Source organism: Phascolarctos cinereus, unplaced genomic scaffold (genome assembly GCF_003287225.1).
Source record: "Phascolarctos cinereus isolate Bilbo 61053 unplaced genomic scaffold, phaCin_HiC Scaffold_726;HRSCAF=1367, whole genome shotgun sequence".
NCBI classification, from domain to species: Eukaryota; Metazoa; Chordata; class Mammalia; order Diprotodontia; family Phascolarctidae; genus Phascolarctos; species Phascolarctos cinereus.
Genome location: NW_027556098.1, coordinates 410040662 through 410061905, shown reverse-complemented (window position 1 = coordinate 410061905; position 21244 = coordinate 410040662). Strand labels below are relative to the sequence as shown.

The following is a 21244-nucleotide window of genomic DNA, read 5'->3' as shown; positions in this document are numbered from 1 at the left end:
TAAAATAATTGAAATTATCCATTTCATACTTCAACAATGTTCTCACCTTATAATATAGTTTAATGTCTGATACTGCTGATTCTCCTTCCTTTACATCTTTTTTCCCCGGGTTTCCTTGAAATTCCTGACCTTTTGTTCTTCCAAGTGTATTTTGTTATTATTTTTTTCTAATTCAGTAAGATAGTTTTATACTTTTTTTTGGTAATTTAATTGGTAAGACATTGAACAGATTAGTTAGGTAAAATTGCCATTTTTTTAAATTATATTGGCTTTACCTACCCATGAACAATAAATATTACTCCAATTATTTAGGTCTGATTTTATTTTTATAAAAAGTGTTTTATGTTTATGTTTGTATAATTCCTGTATCTGTTTTGGCATGTATACTCTCAGTTATATTATTTTATTTCATTTTATTTTATACTGTTATTTTATACTGTCTACTTATTTTAAATGGTCTAAAACCATACTGGATAATATTGGTGACACATAGTATAATTTCCCTATTTTTCTCTTTTGCTTATATTTATTTTAGCTTTAACTTTGTCTGATATCATGATTACTACCCCTGCTTTTTTTTTACATGATAAATTCTACTCCATCCTTTTATTCTATCTTTGTGTGTATCCCTTATTTTTATTGTGTTTCCTGAAAACAACATATTGCTGAATTCAAAATTTTAATCTGCCATTTGTTTCCATTTTATGGGTAAATTCATCCCATTCACAATGTAATCAAAATTACTTGCTATGTATTTCCCTTCTTCCTATTTTCCCTCACTATCCTTCTCACCCTATTTACTCTATCCCTCCTCATTCCTCTAATTTACTTCTGCTTGCTACCTGGCCCTCCTATTCCTTAACCTACCCACCCCTCTAAGAGTCCCTCTTATCCTCTCCCCCCACCCATCCCCTTGCCCTTATTTCTTTCTGAATTTAGAAGACTTTTATACCCTTCTAGATATATTCCTTTTTTAACCCATTTTCTTTCTTTTTTTTTTCTGGCTTGGCAATGGGCGTTAAGTGACTTGCCTAGGGTCACACAGCTACTAAGTGTCAAGTGTCTAAGGCTGGATTTGAACTCAGGTCCTCCTGACTCCAGGGTCGATGCTCCATCCACTGCCCCACCTAGCTGCCCGTTTAACCCATTTTCAATTTTCAGTGAGAATGGGGTTCCAGCACTACCCTCCCCCCCCCACTTGCTTCTTCTGTATCAATTCTTCCTTTCAGGCCTCATTTGAATGAGATAATTACTCCTTTTTATCTCTTTTCACACAGTTTTATTTTTTTATGAATCACCCCATCATACACTGCTCAGCCCAAGCTTTTCTTCCAAACTACTCAGATAATGATGACAGTCATAAGAGTACTGATAATATGTTCACATATAAGAAGAAAACAATTTGACCTTTTTGAGTCACTATTTCTGCTTTGCCTTCTTGTTCTAGAACTTCAGGGCACTTTTCCTCTATAATTTCTTGTAATACTGTATCAAGATTCTTTTCTTTTTAATCATAATTTTCAGGTAGTCTGATTATTATACAGTTTCTCTTTGATCTGTTCTCTAGATCAGTTGTTTTTCTGATGAGATGTTTCACATTCTCTTCTATTTTTTCATTCTTTTGATTTTGTTTTATTATTTCTTGGTGTCTTATAACATTGTTAGCTCCCCCTTGCCCAATTCTAGCTTTCAAGGAATTATTTTCTTCCTCAAGTTTTTGATTCTCTATTTCCAGTTGGCTGACTTTCTTTTAGTAATTTTCTTGATTTTCTCGGACTGCTATTTTTTTTTCTATTTTTTCCTCAGTCTCTTTTATTTAATTTTTAAAGTCCTTCTTCAGTTCTTCCAAGAACTCTTTTTGGGCTTGAGACCATTTGACATTTCTTATTGCTAAAGGAGTGGCTTTTTTTAGCTTCACCATCTTCCTCTGAATATGAACCCAGATCATGTCTATCCCTGTAATAACTCTCCATAGTTGAGTTCTTTCTCCTTTGCTTATTCATTTTTATTTTTATTTTGTTTTTAGCAGCTATTAATGTAATCAAGGTAGAGTCCCAAGGTGTGGGAAATGATGCCCCAAGCCTGGGGTCCTTCTTACTGTTATTTTCTGAGGTCTGTCCCAGGGCCCAACCTTGGGGTCTCTTCTCCACCCCTAAGCCACGACTAGGGCCCCCAGCTACTTTGTCCTACAATGTTGCTGCAGTGGCTGCAAGCTACAGGGGTCTTCTTTGCTCTGGAAAGGAAACCAGAGGCTCTGGCTATCCTGCAAGTGTCCTCAGCCAGCAGGGTCCCAGCCTCTCTGCTACTGCCCTCACGGGGGGTGTGCTAGCTCCTTCTCTCCCGCAGCCTCCGCCCAGGACCTCATTTGGTCAGCACAGCCGTGCTTGGTGTCCCCAGACAGTGGAAGGTGCTTCAATCTTCTCCTACTCAGCCTTCAGACCCTCACACTGTGGGACAGGTGAAAGTGCCTGAGGCTGAGGCCGCCTCCCAACCCCAGCTGTCCCCAGGGCTTATTGATTCCTGAGTCACCTGGAGGTGTTTTCACTTCACTCAGGCCAAACCTCAGTCCCCAGAGGTTGGGTCTTTCCTGGGGTCTTCTTAGGTTGTCTTAGGAGGACAATCGCTTTACCCCACTCCTGTTTATTTCTGCTGCTCTACCCTGGGGAGATATTCTGTCTTTTTTTTTTTTTTGGTGGAGGAAATTTGGGGAGCCAAAGGTTTCACTTCACTCAGGCCAAACCTCAGTCCCCAGAGGTTGGGTCTTTCCTGGGGTCTTCTTAGGTTGTCTTAGGAGGAGAATCGCTTTACCCCACTCCTGTTTATTTCTGCTGCTCTACCCTGGGGAGATATTCTGTCTTTTTTTTTTTTTGGTGGAGGAAATTTGGGGAGCCAAAGGTTTTCTGACGTAGCTACTCTGCCACCCTCCCAGAATCCCCCTAAGTAGGCACTATATAAACGCTTATTCTTTTCATTTTCTTTTTGTTCTTTGAAGTATGGGAAAGGGCCCCAACCTTGTCCATACCTCGAAGCAATCCCACCACTCCTCCATGTGAGTTTGTATTAGGCAGGGGATATTGAACCTGCTCTAAAAACTGGACTCTCTTTAGCCAGTGCACTCATTATGTAATATTTTAGTCATTGAATTTAAGTTAACTGCGAACGGTTACTAAACAACGTGGTTCTACTGATGTTCAATATTAAGTTTTCAATAAAACATCTAATTTTATGGGGCAGCTAGGTGTCGCAGTGGATAGAGCATCGGCCCTGAAGTCAGGAGGACCTGAGTTCAAATCCGGCCTCAGACCAAACACTTGACATTTACTAGCTGTGTGACCCTGGGCAAGTCACTTAACCCCAATTGCCTAATAAAAAATAAAAAATAAAACATCTAAGTTTAAAACATTAAACAAAGGGGCTTGGTCTAGCCATCCCTTCCCAATCCAAATCCTAAAATCCTTTGGTTCTAATTAGGCACCTGGCTTTCTGTCTCACCCCTGGGAAGCCAGGAGGTGGAGATCAGGAGGGAGAGAATTCCAAGTAGCCAGTGAAAACACTAGGAGTCAGAAGATGCAATGTTGTGTCAGAGGAAGGGCCCGAAGCCAGGGTCACTGGATGGAAGAGTGTGAAGCCGGGATGGGAAGGTGTAAGATGTAAGAAGCCTGGAAAGCTAGGGACTGAACCTGGGATTTCACTGATAGAGGGAACTTAGATAAGGAGGCATAGGCTGGCATCTTCTTTTCAATTTATAGTCTTAGAGAATTGCCTAAATGCAAGTGACACTTAATTAAATTAACAAGCATTTATTAAGCAGCTACTTAATACCAGGTACTGTGGTCTATGAAAACAAACCACATAGTGTTCCTGCCACAATGAGCTCATATTCACTTTAATGTCTCTCACCCACCTTGGCCATCCAAAAATTAGCTGCCAATAAAAGTTTGTTGAATGACTGAACTAATGTCTCTCACCCCCTACTAGATAGTGAGTTTCCCAAGAATAACACCTTTCCATCAAGGAGAAGAGGACCCCATGGGTGTCCTTAGATAGATGAGGAGTCAATCCATCAAAAGCATTGATTACGTGCCAGATAGCAGCTAGGTGACGCCGTAGTGCATAGAGGGCATGGAGTCAGGAAGACACATCATCCTAAGTACAAATCCAGCCTCTGACACTTACTAGCTGTGTGACCCTGAGCAAGTCACTTAACCCCAGTTGAAAAAAAAAAAAGAGTGGTTTGGGAGAAGACTTCTTTTGTCATTTTTTAAAGGCAATTGTGAATGTTTATTCCACATTATACACAAATTCTATTCTTGAAAAGAAACCAGATGTTTTAGGGTAGAAAGTGGTAAACACAAAACTTTGGCGCATTTGCGTAGATAGTTACTAAGCATTTTAAATTGAATGCTCTCCCTGCTTAAAAACAGACAAAGAAATCCCAAAGGTCATAACTCCAAATTATTATACCTATTTGCAAATTATATAGCAATATAATTATGAAGAAATACAGATGATTCTGTGCATACCTAGACCGATCTACCAAAGTGCAAAATCATTATATATCTACACATATATGTATACACACAGATATATATTACATGTGTATACACACACATGCATTAGACACCAATTCTAGAACTGACATGTTCACACTGGCGTGAATTCTCTGCCTTGGAGATATCTCCTTCCTAAGGCAGCGATGGGCAAGGATGCTTCTGAGACACGCCTTCCAAGGCACAGAATTCACACCGGTGTGAACATGCAGGTTCTAGAACTGGTGTGTCTAACAGCCTGCTTCCTAACTTTGTTATAAAACTAAATGCAATGCGACGGTTGCCTCCTAATTTACAAAACCACGAGATGTATAAACATTTTGGCAATAGAAAGACAAATAAAAGTTTCACACCGGTGCGTTGTGATTGCTTTTAAAAATAAAGACTTCCTTCGAAGAAGGTGGACCTGGAACCGGACCATCCTTTTCCTTTTTCTCCAGACCCCACCCCATAATCCTTCTCACCTCTTCCTTCCCCCTCAGCACCTGGCTACTCCCTCCCTCCCACCTCACCCACTCAGGCACAGAGACATCAGAGGAGTCAGTCTATCATTATATCAGTTTAAAAAAAAAAGACATTTATTAAGCTCCTGCTGAGTACTAGAGGATGCAAAGAAAGGCAAAAGACAGTCCCTGCCCTCGAGGAGCTTACAGCCTAATGGAGGAGACAGCGTGCAAACACTTATATACAAACAAGCTACATACAGGATACCCTGGCAATCATCAGGCCAGGGAAGACGCTAGCGTGAAGGGGGAAACAGGAAAGGCTTCTTGTAGAAAGTGGGATGTTAGCTGGGCCTTGAAGGAAGCCAGGAGGCGGAGTTGAGGAAGGAGAGTATTGCAGGCGTGGCGGGGGCAAGGCGGGGGGCACGGGCGCAGCTCTGACGTCGTCCTATGTGATGAGGGCCCTCCCAAGCTATCAATCAATCAGCATTTATTAAGCACCACATTAGATTGTGAGCTCTTGGAGGGCAGAGACTGTCTTGCTTCTTTTTGTATCTGAAGCTCGGTGGCTGGCACACAGTAGGTGCTTAATAAATGTTGATTGAGTGAATGTAAACTTCTCCCAGAAGCTTGTTCTATTTTTTATTACCTAGCACTTACAGAGCACTCTAAAGTTTGCAAAGCTCTTTACAAATATTATCTCGATTGATCCCCAGGCCAACCGTGGGAGATACAGGCTATGATTACCCCCATTTTACAGATAAGGAAGGCTTGCACGAGCCAGGGACTTTCCTTTAGAACTCAGGTCCGGCCAACTCCCGGGCTTGCAGCTCCCGGGGCGGGCCGTGCTTGACTCCTCCCCTCCGCTCCCCGCTGGCCCGGCCCCGGCCCCGGAGTGCGAGGCCCCTCCTCCTTCCAGGAGCTCGGCGGGGCGGGGCCGGGCGGGGCGGGGCCGGGCGGCGCGCGCAGGCGCAGTAAGGCGGACGGCGCGCGTGGCCCGGAAGTGGGAGCGCGAGGGCTGGTTGGAGAGGTGAGGGCGGGGGTGGGGGTCGGGGTGGTGTCAGGGTCCCCCCAGGGTCGGGGTTACCCCGGGCCCTGCCTCCTCCTTGGGGGTCTCCAGTGCTCACCCGGAGCGGGACCGCGCCGTTGGGGCGGGGACCAGGCGCGTCTCAGGCCTCTATCGTCCGGAAGGGGAAACTGAGGCTCAGAGCTTGGCCTCGGGGGGGCCGGTCCTCCCCGAGCCTCAGTTTCCCCACCTGGACCAGGACGTGGCGGCCCCCGTGTCCACCCTAAGAAGTAAGTATAGGACGCAGCCGAGAGGCCCCCATGGCTCTCTTTTACAGAGGGGGAAACTGAGGCCCGGGGAGGGAGGCGACCTGCCCGAGGTTCCACAGGCCCCGAGGGCCGGGGGCGGGATTGGAACCCAGATCCCCAGCCCCAGAGTCAGTGCCCTTTCCGTTGGACCACACCGTCTGCCCTCCTGTATCCTTAGCATACAGCAGGCGCTTTAATCTGTGCTTATTGGCTGGCAGAGGGCACTGGGGCCTAGGCAGCTTCGTGGAGCGCTTGGAAACGTTTCCTTTGATCCTCAGTGACCCCGGGGGGTGCTGGGGGGGGTATTATGGCCCCTCCCCGGGTGGCTGGGGCTAAGAAGACCCGAGTTCAGATCCAGCCTCGGAGGCACTAGCTAGCATGTGACCCTGGGCAAGTCACTCAACCTCAGTTTGTTCATCTGTAAAATGGGGACAACAACAGCCCCTACCTCCCAGGGTGGTTGTGAGGATCAAAGCCGGAGGTTTCTAAAAAGCACCCGCGATGAACACCACATGAATGCATTAAATGTAGGCTTATTCCCCTTCTGTAGATGAGGAAACTGAGGCAGACAGGTGCAGTACCTGGTCCAGGCTCCCGCAGCTGGGCCGTAGGAGGCCGGATTTGTGCTCAGCGGGCACCCCCTAGTGGCCTCTGTAGGGAACCACTGGTGAGGACGCTTCCCCTCTCTCAGTGTCCATCCTGCAATTAATTAGGGACTTGGCCAGGGTCTGACAGCTGGGTGCTGCCGGGAGGTGGCTGTCTGCTTTGCACACAGTAGGCGCTTAATAAGTGCATCTGGATTGGCTTTATGATAGGCTGTCTTCCAGTGGCTGAATGTGGATGCACTCTTTCTGACCCCAGAGGGCAGAATTAGGGCCGATGGGATGGGAAGAGGCCCTGCCCCTCCCACGATTGTTAGGGCAGAGCCATGTGGGGCTGCCAGCTGATGGAGCCACCTCTGTCTGCCTCAGTTTCCTCATCCTAGAAATGGGAATGCTCACAGCCCCTGCCTCCCAGGGAGGGTGTGAGGATTCAGTGAGTTCCTGTTTGTAAAAGGCTGCGATTAGGAGGCCTGCTCCGTGGAGGGCCAGGGAGGGAGGGGGCAGGGCTTTTCTAGAGGGACGTCCTAGGCGGGTTCTGGTTGTAAGGTGACTTTTTACCCCAGCAGGCATTCCCTGGCCCAGGTGACCCCTGCCCATTCCTGAAGCCCGCCAGCCACGCCGTTGGAGGACAGACACAACCTGGCTCCAGCGGGCTGCTGTGCGGCAGAGAAAGGGTGGAGCCCTCTGGTTGCCCCTGAGGAGGAAAGGAGCAGGTGGTGACTCCTCTGACTCCTCTGCTGAGCCGGGAGGTTGGTCAGTGCCACCAATGGACAAGACTGCTTCTCAAGGGGAGTGAGGCGCGTGGGCTGGTAGCCTGCTCCTGAGGCCCGTAGGACCAAGAGAGCCCGAGGCCCAGGGGGCTGGAGCCATGTTGTCCAAACGGGCCGAGGACGGGGGCTGCTGGGAGCCCGAGGGCTGCGGCCAGTGGGACTGGGGCTGCCCAGAGACCCGGAGCCGCCTGGAGGAGGTCTTCTTTGGGGACCAGGACGTCATCCGCCGGGGTTCTGAGGACTGCCGCAGGTTCTGGGCCTTTTTCGAACGCCTGCAGACTTTCCGGAAGCCTAAGCCAGGCCCGGAGGCCGAACGGCCACCTGAGGGACCCAGATGCCCGGCCCTGGCCGACCTCCCTGCCACCTATGACCCACGCTACCGCATCAACCTGGCCTTGCTGAGTGGCGACGGTGAGCCGGGCCCGGGGCCCCGAGGGGCCCATGGCCGTCTGCCCCGGGACCGGCTGGCAGAGTTCCGCCGGGCCGTCCTGCACTACCTGGACTTTGGTCAGAAGCAGTCTTTTGGGAAGCTGGCCAAGCTGCAGCGGGAACGGGCGGCCCTGCCTATGGCGCGGTACAGGCAGCACCTGCTGCAGGCACTCAGGGAGCACCAGGTGGTGGTTGTGGCCGGGGACACCGGCTGTGGCAAGTCCACCCAGGTGCCCCAGTACCTGCTGGCCGCCGGCTTCAGCCACGTGGCCTGCACGCAGCCACGGAGAATCGCGTGCATCTCCCTGGCCAAGCGTGTCGGCTTCGAGAGCCTCAACCAGTATGGCTCCCAGGTAAGCACAGGGCTGGTGGAGCGGTCAGCTGGGACAGGCCGGCTCTGGCCCCTAGTCTCATTTTGCTCACCTGTGAAGCTGGGAGGGGAGCCCCAGATCGCTGTGTGGTGGCGTGAGGAGAACACAGGGGTCAGGGTTGGCTACATCGTCTTCCTCCTCCTACCCCTGGGTGGTGGGGGCATGCTGGAGAGAGCTCGGGACTGCAGTTAGGAAGCCCTGAGTTCAAATCCTGCTTCAGATACTTCCTAGCTGAGTGGCCCTGGGCAAGTCACTGCCCCCCTCAAGCTGTCTGCCCCCCTCCTCTGCCCCAACTCCTGACCTCCCCGACTTCCTTCAAGGCACAATTAAAATCCCTCCTACAGGAAGCCTTCCCCAGTTAATGGTGTCCCGTTTCCCCTGGCTCAGCTTGCTTTGAGAGCGTCGGTCTGCACGCCGTCTGAGCTCCTGAGGGCAGCCTGGTTCCCGTTGGCCTTCCTCTGTGTCTGCAGCACAGAGCACAGTGCCCGGCATGGAGTGGGCGCTTAATAAGTGCTCATTGACTGATTGATTTTTCTGTCGTCTCCCCTCTGCAGGTGGGCTACCAGATCCGCTTTGAGAGCACGCGGTCGCCGGCCACCAGGATCGTGTTCCTGACGGAGGGCCTCCTGCTGCGCCAGATCCAGCGGGAGCCGGGCCTGCCCCAGTACCAGGTGCTCATAGTGGACGAGGTCCATGAGCGCCACCTCCACAGTGACTTCCTGTTGGGCGTCCTCCGCAGGCTGCTGCCCGCCCGCCCGGACCTCAAGCTTGTCCTCATGTCGGCCACCATCAACATCGGCCTCTTCTCCGGCTACTTCAGCCACGCGCCTGTGGTGCAGGTTCCCGGCAGGCTGTTCCCCATCACGGTCAGTGCCGTTGTGGGGACGCTCTGAGGGGCAGGGTGGACTCTCAGCCAGTCCCTTCCGCCGCTCTCTGCCTCAATTTCCCCAGAAGTAAGATGGGTGGACAGGATGGTATCTAAGGCTCCTCCATTTCTGGCGTACCCTAATTCTGCTGCCTCGGAGTGAGGGCTTTAGAAAGGATGTCTGTCCCACACGTCCAGGCAGCAAGAAGGCGGTCATCTGCCAGAGTGGGTGTAGGAGGAGGACTGCCCTAGCAGGGCCACAAGGCTTGGGTTTGAGGCTCTGGTCTGCCCCTGTGGGTCAGGTCCCTCCTTCTGGAGCCTCAGTTTCCTTGCCTGTTGAGTAGTGGTGACAGATGTTGGAGAGGTGGGGAGCATGGGCATCAGAGCCAGGGACCTTGGTGTTCAAACCCTGGCCCTGCCCGGCAGGGCACGCGTGGGTAGGGGGGATCCCTCTGGAGATGAGAGCCAGCATCCAGGATCTCGGCCTCCCCGTGCCTCAGTTTCCAAATCTGTACAAGGAAGCCTCTCCGGTGTGCCCACCTGGGGATCTCTGAGCCCAGATGCCGCCTCCTGGGGTTACTGGGCCCGTCTTCTCCCCCAGGTCATCTACCAGCCCATCCCAAAGGAGGAGGTGCCGACGTCCAAGGTGGAGAGGTTGGACCCGCGGCCGTTCTTGCGCGTGCTGCAGGCCATCGACCGCAAGTACCCGCCGGAGGAGCGCGGCGACCTGCTGGTGTTCCTCAGCGGCATGGCTGAGATCAGCGCGGTGCTCGAGGCCTTCCAGCCGTACGCCGCCCACACCAAGCGCTGGGTGGTGCTACCCCTGCACAGCGCCCTCTCCATCACGGACCAGGACAAGGTGCCCATGGAGGGGGAGCATGGCTCATGGGACCCAGGCCGGGGCTCCCCCCGCCTCCCTCTCTCTTCTCTCTGGCTCTGTCTCCATATCTCTGCTGCATTTCAGTTAGGGGGATTGATGAGCGGGAGAGATAGATCCAGGGGACAAGGGTGGAGATCCCCTCCCCCTTCTCCTCCCACCCCCTGCAGTGGAGGGCCCCCCCCTTTCCTGCACCCCCACTCCCGGGTCCTGAGGCTGGGAGCACAACCCCGCTCTCACTGTCCTTGCCCCTCCCTCCCCCAGGTGTTTGACGTGCCTCCTCCTGGGGTGCGAAAGTGTATCCTGTCCACCAACATCGCAGAGACCTCGGTCACCATCGATGGCGTCCGATTCGTGCTGGATTCTGGTGAGCGCCCCCGCCTCCCTCTTCTGCCAGCTGCCGGACGTGCAGGGTCTCGTGGTCCCGGCCGAGGGGAGCCGCCCATATCCTCGGCAGGTCTTTGGCGGCTCCCCTCGGCCCCCCTGTAGGGGCCGCCTTTGTGCCATCCTGGGCTGTGCGCTGGGGCTTCCTCGGCTGCGGCCACCGGGTCCAGGGGCAGGGAGGGGGCGGCAGGGCGTGACACAGAGACGTGCGTGTTCAGATCTCTCTGATGCTGCCGGGCTGGGGGGTCGGGGAGTCGCTGCGCCCTGGTTTTCTCATCCACAAAATGGGCAGTGAAGGCTCCTTAATCACAGGGGAGAGAAGGAGGGCTTCCTCGGGGCGCACAGAGCCCCGAGAGTGGGCAGCGGGGGCGAGCTCCAGCCCTGCCCCTCCCCCTCTCCCTCGTGCAGACGAAGGCAGGGGCTATTCTCTTGTGTCTTCATATGCCCAGCATTCAGTGCTTGTGGAGCGATTGATCTGGGTTGGCTGATTGCCTAAAGTCAGAACTGTGGAAAGGAGGAGGGCTGGGCATGAGGGAATCATGATTCCCTTCAGATTTCGGCCACAGCCTTGTCCCACTGCCTTGCCATCACTGCCCCGCTGTCCCCCCGTCCCGGGCCAGGCACACCCTTTCTCTTACCTCTCTGGCTGCCCTGTCCTCCAGGCCGGGACTCAGGACCCACCCCTTCCAGAAGGGCTGGCTTGACCACCTCCAGTCCACAGCACTGACCTCTCCTTTCTTTAAAGTCTGCTACATAAAGTGAGCATGAAGACAGACTTTCAGGGCTCGAGGGCTCCTCAGACAGGCTGAGACAGGGGAAGGGTCTTGGCCAAGGTCCGTCTGAATTAGCAGGTCCTAGACTGTCGGAGCTAGGGAGCCCTTAGAGACTGTCCCATCTGGCGCGCTCATTCCACATAGGAAGAGCGTGGGACAAGACCTTGGCCGACGTCATCTAGTCGGTCGCTGGCCGAGCTGGCACACAGAGCCAGGGCTCTGGCCTCTTATGTGGCGCCAAGCACAGAGCTAGGCACATGGTGGTGGCCGCGTGGCTGCTGCGGCTTCAGTGAATGGATTGAGAGGTTCTCCCATGCCCTCCAGGTAAGGTGAAGGAGATGAGCTTTGACCCCAAGGCCAAACTCCAGCGGCTCCAGGAGTTCTGGATCAGCCGGGCCAGTGCTGAGCAGCGGAAGGGCCGAGCCGGCCGTACAGGGCCGGGGGTGTGCTACCGCCTCTATGCTGAGTCCGACTATGACGCCTTTGCCCCGTATCCCGTCCCTGAGATCCAGAGGGTGGCCCTGGACGCTCTGGTGCTGCAGGTAGGTGGGAGGCCAGGGCCCTTTCTGGATACAGGTAGGAGAATTCCGAGTCCAAAGTCCTGGGTTCTAATCCCCCTTCTGTCATGGCCTTGCTGTGTGACCCTAGTGGAGCAGATCACCTTCACCTCACTCAACCTCAGTTTTCTCATCAGTGAAGTGGGAATAGATGTATTCCTTGTACTGCTATTCCTGGGGCTCTAGTGAGGAAAGCGTTTGGTAAAGCGCCTCAGAGAAGCAGACACAGAGTGTATGCAGTTAAGCACAGCATCATTTTGGGAGCTGAGAGAGGAGCACTGCTACCTGCAGGCATGAGCAGGGGCCTCTTGTCTGGCTTGAGAGGATCCTGCCTCAGACACTCCTAGCCTGTGTGACCCTGGGCAAGCCACTTCTCCTCTGCCTGCCTCAGTTTCCTCATGGTCCCTTCCTGCTCTAAATCTGTGATCCTGTGAGCTGAGCTGGGCTTGAAGGGAGTGAGAGTCCCTGGAGGTGATGGTGAGGATGGAGCCCGGCCCATGCAAGCGCGTGGAGGGGGGAAATGGCGTGGCGTGTGTGGGGAGCAAACAAGGCTGGGATGTGGAGAGCCCGAGGGGGAGGGCCATGGAGAATCAGGCTGTGCTTCCCCCCCCCTGCCCTGGGGCCAGCCTCTCTCACCCCGGGGCCGGCCGTAGCTGTGCTCTTCATTTTACTTATTTTTATCATCGCTGCTCTCAGTGTGCACGCAAGTGCCTGAAACATCATTATTTGAATTGAAAGAAAATTGATCTGCATGCTGTGGCAGTAAACGCACCTCCATAGCATGACTTTTAAAATTATTTTTTCAGCGTGTACGCGTGTGTGTGCATGTAAACACAGGTGTTGTTTAATCAGGTTTGTCCGATTCTCCGTGACCCAGTTTGAGGTTCTCTTGGCAGAGAGACTGTAGTGGCTTGCCATTTCCTCCTCTGGCTCATTTTACAGATGAGCAAACTGAGGCAAGCAGGGTTCAGTGACTTGCCCAGGGTTGTCTGAGGCCAGATTTGACCCCACTAAGATGAGTCCTCCTGACTCCAGGGCTGGTGCTTTGTGCACCCTGGCTCCCCCTAGCGGCCCACAAACCCACATGCACACATGTACGTTTCCTCCTTCCACAGCTGTCTCTGGGTTTGGGCTACGTGGTCCTCCCCCTTTATCCCTGAGCATCCCAGGGAGCAGAGGTGGGGGCATGTCAGAGTATGTCAGGTAGCCAGGGGCTGCCAGGCCTGTTCCCTGACCAGCGGGCTCCCCAGCTGCCAGGCCAGCTGGGGACTGGCTTCCTGGCCTCTTCGCCCAAAGGGGCCTTGCCTGCTCTCCCAGGACGAGGCAGTGCCCACTTTGAGGAGCTCCCCCCAGAGCACGTGGGGCTCCCGGCACACTTTTGGCCTGTGGCTCCCAGTGACTCCTAGGCAGAGGCACGTGGTCAGTGGGGGTCTGACACCGTTCCTCGTGGAAGCTGCCTTCCATGGGAGGAGGGAGGCCTGTGTTCCAGCCCCAAGCCCTCCAAGTGTAGGCCTGTCCTGGTACCAGCCGAGACCTTCGTGGGCAGGAAGCCTTGGGCCCCTTCCAGAAGCTCTGTACCCTGAGGGTTGTCTGCAGAGCCTGCTAGGGCCTGAAGGATCGTGAGGACACACGGATGGGATCGTTGTTGGCAGTTTCCCTCCGGTGCCCCTCCTGTTCCTGGGGGGCGTCTCTTCCTAGAAGCAGCTTTCTGTGATGGTCTTGTTGGGAGACTTAGGTTTGAGCCCCACACTGACTTTGGGCAAGGTCCTGCCCTCTCTGGGCTGAGGCTCTCAGGTCTTTCCTGCTGAGAGAGTCTATTCTATGGTCTAGATGAAGAGTATGGGGCTAGGTGACCCCCGCAGCTTCCCCTTCATAGAGCCCCCGCCTGCCGCCAGCCTGGAAACAGCCATCATCTACCTACAGGACCAGGGCGCTCTGGATGCCTCAGAGCACCTCACACCCATAGGGACCCTGCTTTCTCAGCTTCCCGTGGATGTGGTGATAGGTGAGGACACCCCCTGTGTGGGGACCTCATGGGGCTGGGGTGGGTACAGCGGTCAGATTTTTTGTACAGGAGAGGGGAAGGCTGGGGGTGGATTACCAAGGGGTGAGGGGAGGAGCTTAAATCCTGGCCAAACCCCTGCCCCAAGGGGTGACGTGGGGCCAGGCACTGCCTCTCTCTGCGGCTAGATGACCTCTAACCTCTCCATTTCATGAGTCGTGGAGGGAACAGGCCCCTCACTTTTGTGGAGAGAGCCCTGGGTATGGACTCAGCTGACCCAGCTTTGAATGCCCAGCCTGACTTTCAGCTCCAGCGCTCCCCACACTGTGTGACCTCAGGCACATCCAAGCTTCAGTTCTGCCTGTGTGCGCGTGGACGTAATCCCTGTGCCGCTCACAGTGCAGGGCTGGTGGAAGCTTTTTTAGTCAGCCAGCAAGTATTTATTAAGCGCCTACTGTGTGCCAGGCGCTGTGCTAGGCACCGGAGGTAAAAAAGTGGCAAAAGGCAGTCCCTGACCTCAAGGAGCTTACCATCAAATGGGGGAATCAGCATGGAAACAGGCATACATACGGCAAGCTCTGTACAGGGTGAATAAGAAATAATTGATAGAAGATACTAGAATTAAGAGGAGTCAGGGAGGGCTTCCTGTAAAAGATGGTGTTTTAGTTGGGACTTGAAGAAAGCCAGGGAGGTCAGTAGTCAGAGCAGAGGATATAGAGGGCTCCGCTCAGGGGGCAGCCAGAGCAAAGGCCCGGAGCTGAAAAGTGGGGGGTCTTGTTTACAGAACAGCCAGGAGGCCAGCGTCCCTGGATTGAGAGGACGTGCCGGGGAAGTCAGGTGTGAGGAGGCTGGAAAGGTGGGAGGGGGCAGACTGGGAAGGGCTTCAAATGCCAAATACAACATTTTGTATTTGCTCCTGAAGGCAAAAGGGGACCATCGGAGTTTACTGAGCAAGGGGTGATGTGATCAAACCTGTATTTTGGGCCCGGCAGAGGCACCAGTAGCTAGTGCATTTATCCAGGGGTGAGAAGGGGGCAGATTCAGGAGAGGCTGCTGAGGTGATGGCGACCAGCCTTGGCACCAGTGTGGATGTTCCTGCAGGGGAAGGGTCACTTCTGAGGGCTGGGAGGGTGGTGCTGCCTTCTGCCGTTATAAGGAAGGTTTAGGAGGACAGAGGAGTTGTTTCCCTGGGACGTGCAGTTTGAGATGTCTTAGCTGAGAATGCAAGCTAGGACAGCAGAGAGGTTGGGGCAGGAAAGGGAGGTCTGGGAATCATCAGTCTAGAGCTGGTAATGAAATCCGTGGCAGCTGATGAGGTCACCCAGGACAGCGCTGAGGGCAGCATCTGGAGGAGGAGTGGTCAGAGAGGCAGGAGGAGAACCGGGTGGGGGTGGGGGGGTCCTGAAAACCCAGAGAGGAGAGGGGTCATTATTGTGAGAGTTCATGGGATGTGGTAGACAGACACAGCCTTGGAATCAGGAAGGCCTGGTGGGGGCAGGTGTCCTTTGCACTTGGCCTCCCAATGACCACAGGTGCTCTGTGAGACTGAAGCATGCAGAGAAGGCCCCCTTAGCGTTGGCACAGAGGTTTCCTTCCCTGATGATGTCACAGGTCAGGCCCCAAATCAGATTATTAACATGCCCCAGCCCTCGCCCTCCAGGGGCCCGCAGTGAGCTTCGGAGGGCAGGAGCGAGGCCTTGGGGTGCGCTGGGAAGTGTCAGGGGAGTGAGGGAGGAAGAGGGAAGGCGCCCTCAGAGGACAAGGTCCTGGGGGCACTGCAGGGAGGGCAGAGCGGGGAGCCCCAGATCCTCCTGCTGACCCCACATCTTCCACTTCTCCGGTCGGTTTGCTGGGCCCTGGGAATGTAAAGAAAAGACAAACCTAGCCCTGCCCACCGGAGGCTTCCATTCTAGCAGTATTCTTATTCTGTCCAGGGAAGATCCTAATCCTCGGCTGCATGTTTGACCTGGTGGAGCCCGTGCTGACCATGGCAGCAGCCCTGAGTGTCCAGTCCCCCTTCGTGCGCAGCGCTCAAAGCGACGTCGAATGTGGGACGGCCCGGAAGCCCCTGGAGAGCGACCATGGGGACCCCTTCACCCTGCTCAATGCCTTCAATGCCTGGGTGCAGGTGAGGCTGTGGTCAGGTGGGCAGCTTCCCTTTCTGTGTCCTGTGGCCCACCTACTCCTCAGACTGGCCCTTCCCGGAGCATGGGTGGGCCTGCGCTCAGCTCCTCCCTCCCTTCCGCCAGAGCTGGGCCGCCAGGAGGCCTGTTTCCCACACGCAGGAAGCTGAGGACCAGGTCTTGACCCTTGTCCTATGGCCCGATTGACGAATCCCCTGGGCCCCCTCCTCATCCAGGTAAAATCAGACCGGAGCGCCAACTCCAGGAAGTGGTGTCGCCGCCGGGGCCTCGAGGAGCATCGCATGTATGAGATTGCCAACCTGCGCCAGCAGTTCAAGGTCAGGGCCCAGCCTGCTCCCCCGAGGTGGGTCGGCCTGCTCCCCTGGTGACAGCCCGCCATTCTCAGAAAGGACAGAGCGAGTGCCCCCTGGCCTGGGCCAGACCAGGCTGTGGGGCAGGGAGATGTGCAGGAGACCCTGCCTCAGACCCTGCCTCACCCTGACCCCATGACCTGGAGCGTCCTCCCTTCTGGGATACATTTCACCTACTCTAAAGTCCCTCCCAGAAGGGCCTGGCCCCAGAGTTCTGGGTTCAAAGTGTCCTTTCATGTGTAAATGGAGAGCCCAGGCTGGAGGACTAGTGCTCGAGAGGGGCTTCCGAGGCTGGGGTCACAGAGACATCGGTGGCAGGGAAGGGTCCAGCTGGGCCCAGCTGTTGGGTGTGGAGGGAAGGCTGTGGCCGGCCCCTTGAGAGCCCTCCTCTGGAGGAGTGTCCAGAGCCTGCCCTGGGCCCATGCCATGGAGAACAAGGGGAAGGCCCCGGGCAGGGGCGAGCGCGCTGAGTGCACTTGTGAAATCCCCTTCCTCTGGAATAGGGGCTATTGCAGGACCACGGGCTGCTAGCCAAGGCCAGGGTGGTGACAGGGGACAGCTACAGCCGCCAGCAGCGGCACCGCCAGCGCCAGGAGCTGTATCAGCTGAAGCGCCGGCACGAGGAGGGTGAGGGCCGGAAGCGGAAGGTGCTGCGCCTGGAGGCCCTGGAAGGCGGCTCCTCGAGCGGGGAGGAGGCAGAGGTGTCCGGCTCGCAGGCCGGGGATGGCACCCACCATGTGGACATCCAGGTGGGCTGCCGCCTTGCTCCGCCCTCCCCGCCTCCCCCCTGCCATGGCTTGGGGGGCCTCCAGAGCCTTTGGGGCCACCAGGCTGGCCCAGGGATGGCTCTTGGGTAGCCTTGCTCCCGTTCCCTTCCCAGGACGTAAAGTTCAAACTTCGCCATGATGTAGACCAGCTGCAGGCTGCTGCCAGCTCTGCCCAGGACCTGTCCCGGGACCAGCTGGCGCTGCTGAAGCTTGTGCTGGGCCGAGGCCTCTACCCCCAGCTGGCCGCCCCAGACCAGTACAACAGCTGCCGCAAAGACTCAGACCAGGTGCGTGCCCCTGGCTGACCCGGAGCGAGGCCTTTCTCTCTGGGCCTTCGTTATCTCATATGTAAAATGGGGCCTGGCTTTGCTGCTCCCTCACTGTGTGACCTTGGCTAAGTCTTTTCCCCCCGGGCCTCAGTTTCCTTAAAGTATGGATCAAAGGGCAGGCTTCCAGGGGTCTCGCTCCTCACACTGTCTTTGCCGGTTCTGTGGCCATGTGGCTCTCTTCCCTGTGGCCCTGGGACATGGCCGAGGAGACTAAGGCTCAGAGGCGGTCACACCACAGGTCGGGCTCAGTGCTGGCCAGGCCTGCCCCTTGCCCCCACCCCCAGGCTGGGCTCCCCTGGGCTGGGCCTGGGGCCCTGAGCTCTTCTACCGGCCTTTCAGTTCTTCCACACCCAGAGCAAGCAGGGGGCTGTCCTTCACCCCACCTGTGTGTTCGCCAACAACCCAGACCTGCTGCAGGGAGGCCAGGCTGAGGCCCAGAAGAACCAAGGTGAGTGGGGGGCCGGAACCCAGGACCTCAAGGCCACGACCCTTGTCTGGGCTGCCCTCAGGATCACCTTCTGTGTGGTGGAAGGGCCTTCAGGGGCATTGAGCCCAGCCGCCTGGGGGGCCCCAGCTGGGAGGTGTCTCGAGGGGCTCGAACCCGGGGCTCTGTGCCCTGCACCAGGCTGCCTTGGCTGGTGGTGCTGAGACACGAGCCATACCAGGACCCCTTTCAGATCGCAGGGACGGGTCGAGCAGCCAGCACCAGCTCCTGGCCTTCGTCTCCCTCCTGGAGACCAACAAGCCGTACCTGGTGAACTGCGTGCGTCTGCCGGCGCTACAGGTGCGTGGGCTCTGAGGCCCTGGCCCAGCCAGAGGGCAGCTGCGCCTCGTCCTCCCTGCCGCTGAGCCCTGGCTGTCCTCTGCAGCCGTCCCCCAGGCAGAGGCTTAGGAGGAACATCGCTACTTCCTCCTCTCTGTCGCCCCCCACCCTCCTTCCCCATTAATTCTCCCCCCTTCACCCATGCCGCACTTGAGCCCGGCTGACCTTCCTGTTGCTCTCAGGCTCCCCTCCAGCTCTCATCCCCGGTGCCTTTGCCCAGGCTGTGCCTCCCTCCTGGAGCCCCCTCCCTCCTCTCCTCTGCCTCTTCCCTGAGGCCTGCCCTGATGCCTTGTTGGAATGTGCATTTTCTCCACCCTGAGGGCAGCCCCTTGTTTTCTTTATTGTCTGTGGCCCCGGTGCCCACGGCACCCTGGCATGTAGTAGGGATGTAATCAGGGCATGGTACCTGATCTGTAATCACTGGCTGTCTGCCGGAGCTGCCGGCGTAGTTCCTGCCACACAGGCCAGGCTGCCCTCCACCCTGGGTTCGAGGGGGAGCTGTGATGGTCAGCGTGTGTTGCCTTCCACAGGTGTGGGTTTGGGCTGAGGGGAGGCACGCTGATAGTACCAGTTGGGATGTGGGGGACAGGGGAGTTTGCAAGGTGCTTTGCTGTTGTCTCACCTGACCCTTACAGCAGCCCTGTGGCATAAGGGTTGATTCACCTTTCTTAGAGAAGAGGAAACCGAGTCTGAGAGGCAGCCCAGGTCAGAGCCGGGCCTGACTCCGAGCCTAGCCTTGTCCCACCATCTTTACCCCCAGCCCCTTACTCTTCACTTGGGGCAGACTTTGGGGAAGAAAGAATGGGCATCCCTGGGGAGGAGCAGGCTGCCCGTGTCCCCCTCACCCTCCCTCCTGTCTTCCCCACGCCAGGCTCTCCTGCTTTTTAGCCGCAGCCTGGACACAGATGGCGACTGCTCCCGCCTGGTGGCGGATGGCTGGCTGCAGCTTCAGCTAGAGGGCAGCGAGGGCGCCGTGCGGATCCTGTCGGCCGCCCTGCGCCTCCGGGCCCGCTGGGAAGAGGCCCTGGACCGGCAGCTGGCCCGCCAGGCCTGGCCGCGAGGGGAGGATGGGGCAGCCACAGCGCCCAAGACGGAGAGGAAGGCAGCAGCGGCATTGGGCCGGGACCTGCTGGACTTCATGAGATCAAAGGTCTCTAGCCCAGAGCCTGCAAGCTAGGGGGACCTTAGGATCTAGAAGAAATGGGAAGTCACGCCCTCTGGTCAGAGGCTCAGCTGCCTTGGCCAGGCTTGGGGCAGCTGGGTGTGGGCCTAGAGGCTGCCCTGGGGTGAGTGCCCCTGGCATACTGAACCTGCCCAGACATGAGGCCTAAGAGGCCGGGCTCCAGGCCGGACTCTGCACCTGCCTCCTCCCTCTGGGACCTGGGGCAGCTCCAGGTGGTCTGAGGGTGCCGTCCAGCACAGGGTGTGGGATGCCCTACCTTGGCCCCCATCCCTCTGCTCTCTCTCTTCCGTGGGCCTCTGGGCCTAATCGTAGTTGGCATCAGCTGGTGTCTGATAGCGTACATGCTTTTTCCTGTCCATTCTCTGGGGTCAGCGTGGCTGGGATGGAGCCTGGGGTGGGGGCCAGGGGGCCAGGCGAGAAGGGAGAGCTCCGAGGGTGGGAGGTGGGACCAGGCCAGGGATGGGCCGGGTTCTGGCCAGAGGATTGACCTTCCCACTGTCCCCCCAGGTGTCTTATAGCATCCATAGGCTGACTGCCCTGGAGGCTCAGAACCTCTATGTGGGACCCCAGACCATCACAGCTGCCCCCCAGCTCCCAGGCCTGTTTGGGGAGGCAGCCTTGACCCCCCATGAAACCAAAGGCGGCTATGCTGTCACCAGCTTCCTCACCTACAACTGTCTCACGGTGAGTGGGGGGGATTGTAAGTGGCCCTGAGGCCAAGAGACGGGCAAGGACATGGTCCCGGCGCACAGAGAGCCGCGCGTCCTGCCTCCGGGCCCAGGGCCCGATGACCGCCAGTGACCGTGAAGGGCCCTGGGCAGAGTCAGGGAGGGTGGGGAGAGAGCTCTGGGGTGACCATTGCCCCGGGCCTTCAGAGGAGTGGGTCCTGGGGCTGGGGGGCCTGGGCCCCAGGCTCTGATGCGCGTTGGTCCTCAGAGCGACGCAGACTTGTACAGTGCCTGCCTGCGGACCTTCTGGTCCTGCCCTCACTGCGGCTTCTACATGCCCCTCACCCCCCTGGAGCGGATGAGCCATGAGAGCAGCTGCCCTGCGGCCCCTGACGGGGATGCCCACGGTGAGCAGGACGGCGGGGGTCCAGCCCGGGGCGGGGGACATCTGGGCCTCCAAGGCCAGCCCATCTGCCCCGGCTTTGGGGTGACTAGCACCCAGTTCTCAGCCCACCTCCTTTCCTTTGCAGGGGCCAGTGAGGAGGAGGAGGCTACCTCTGGCCGCCAGGCTTCCACTCTGCGGCGGGCCTACCACTGTGAGATCTGCCAGAAGGATTTGCTGCTCACGCCCACCGAGATCCTCCGGCACCGCAGACTGCACGTGTGAGCTCCCCGGGAGGCTACTGGCCGTGCTCTCTGGGGGCCCCATGGGCGGAGCTGCCTGTGGGGGCTGGCCAGGCTGGGGGCCGGGTGTGCTCTGTGAATAAAGTCGACCTCTGCCAGCTTCTCCGTCTGAGTCCCCCCATGCTATGGTTGGACCAGATTCCTGGGGAGAATCCAAGAGGTCCCAGGCATGCTGCAGCCCTGGCTTTCGAGCTGTGACTGTCCATCGCCCCCAAGGTCTGGAGTCATTTGGCTTTGTATTCACCTGGTCAGACCCTGGCCTTGGTCTCCTGGTCACCTTGTGTGCTTGGGCTGGGAGGATGCCTCATCCTTTCCTGTCCTAGAGCTTCTCTTGGCCCCATGTCCCAGGAGTATCGGGG

The 21244-nt window shown here is 56.4% G+C and overlaps 1 protein-coding gene across 5 annotated transcripts; it reads left to right on the top strand.

Annotated features, from left to right (window-relative positions):
* The first annotated feature begins 5957 nt into the window (after window positions 1–5957).
* On the top strand, window positions 5958–20983 carry DHX34 (DExH-box helicase 34). Of its 5 annotated transcripts, none has more exons than XM_020978415.2 (17): window positions 5958–6023; window positions 7473–8461; window positions 9034–9345; window positions 9946–10203; window positions 10486–10588; window positions 11703–11920; window positions 13766–13940; window positions 15872–16065; window positions 16297–16398; window positions 16935–17180; window positions 17312–17485; window positions 17867–17975; window positions 18193–18311; window positions 19222–19500; window positions 20041–20217; window positions 20470–20608; window positions 20732–20983. In XM_020978415.2, exons 2-17 carry the CDS (start codon window positions 7778–7780, stop codon window positions 20866–20868), a joined length of 3426 nt encoding a protein of 1141 aa, XP_020834074.1. In that variant the 5' UTR covers window positions 5958–6023; window positions 7473–7777; the 3' UTR covers window positions 20869–20983. The 5 variants fall into 5 exon arrangements, with proteins under 5 accessions (XP_020834074.1, XP_020834077.1, XP_020834076.1 ...); XM_020978418.2 differs by having other exon boundaries at window positions 5966–6023; window positions 7476–8461; XM_020978417.2 differs by lacking the exon at window positions 5958–6023 and adding an exon at window positions 6039–6289 and having other exon boundaries at window positions 7476–8461.
* Window positions 20984–21244: the final 261 nt, after the last annotated feature.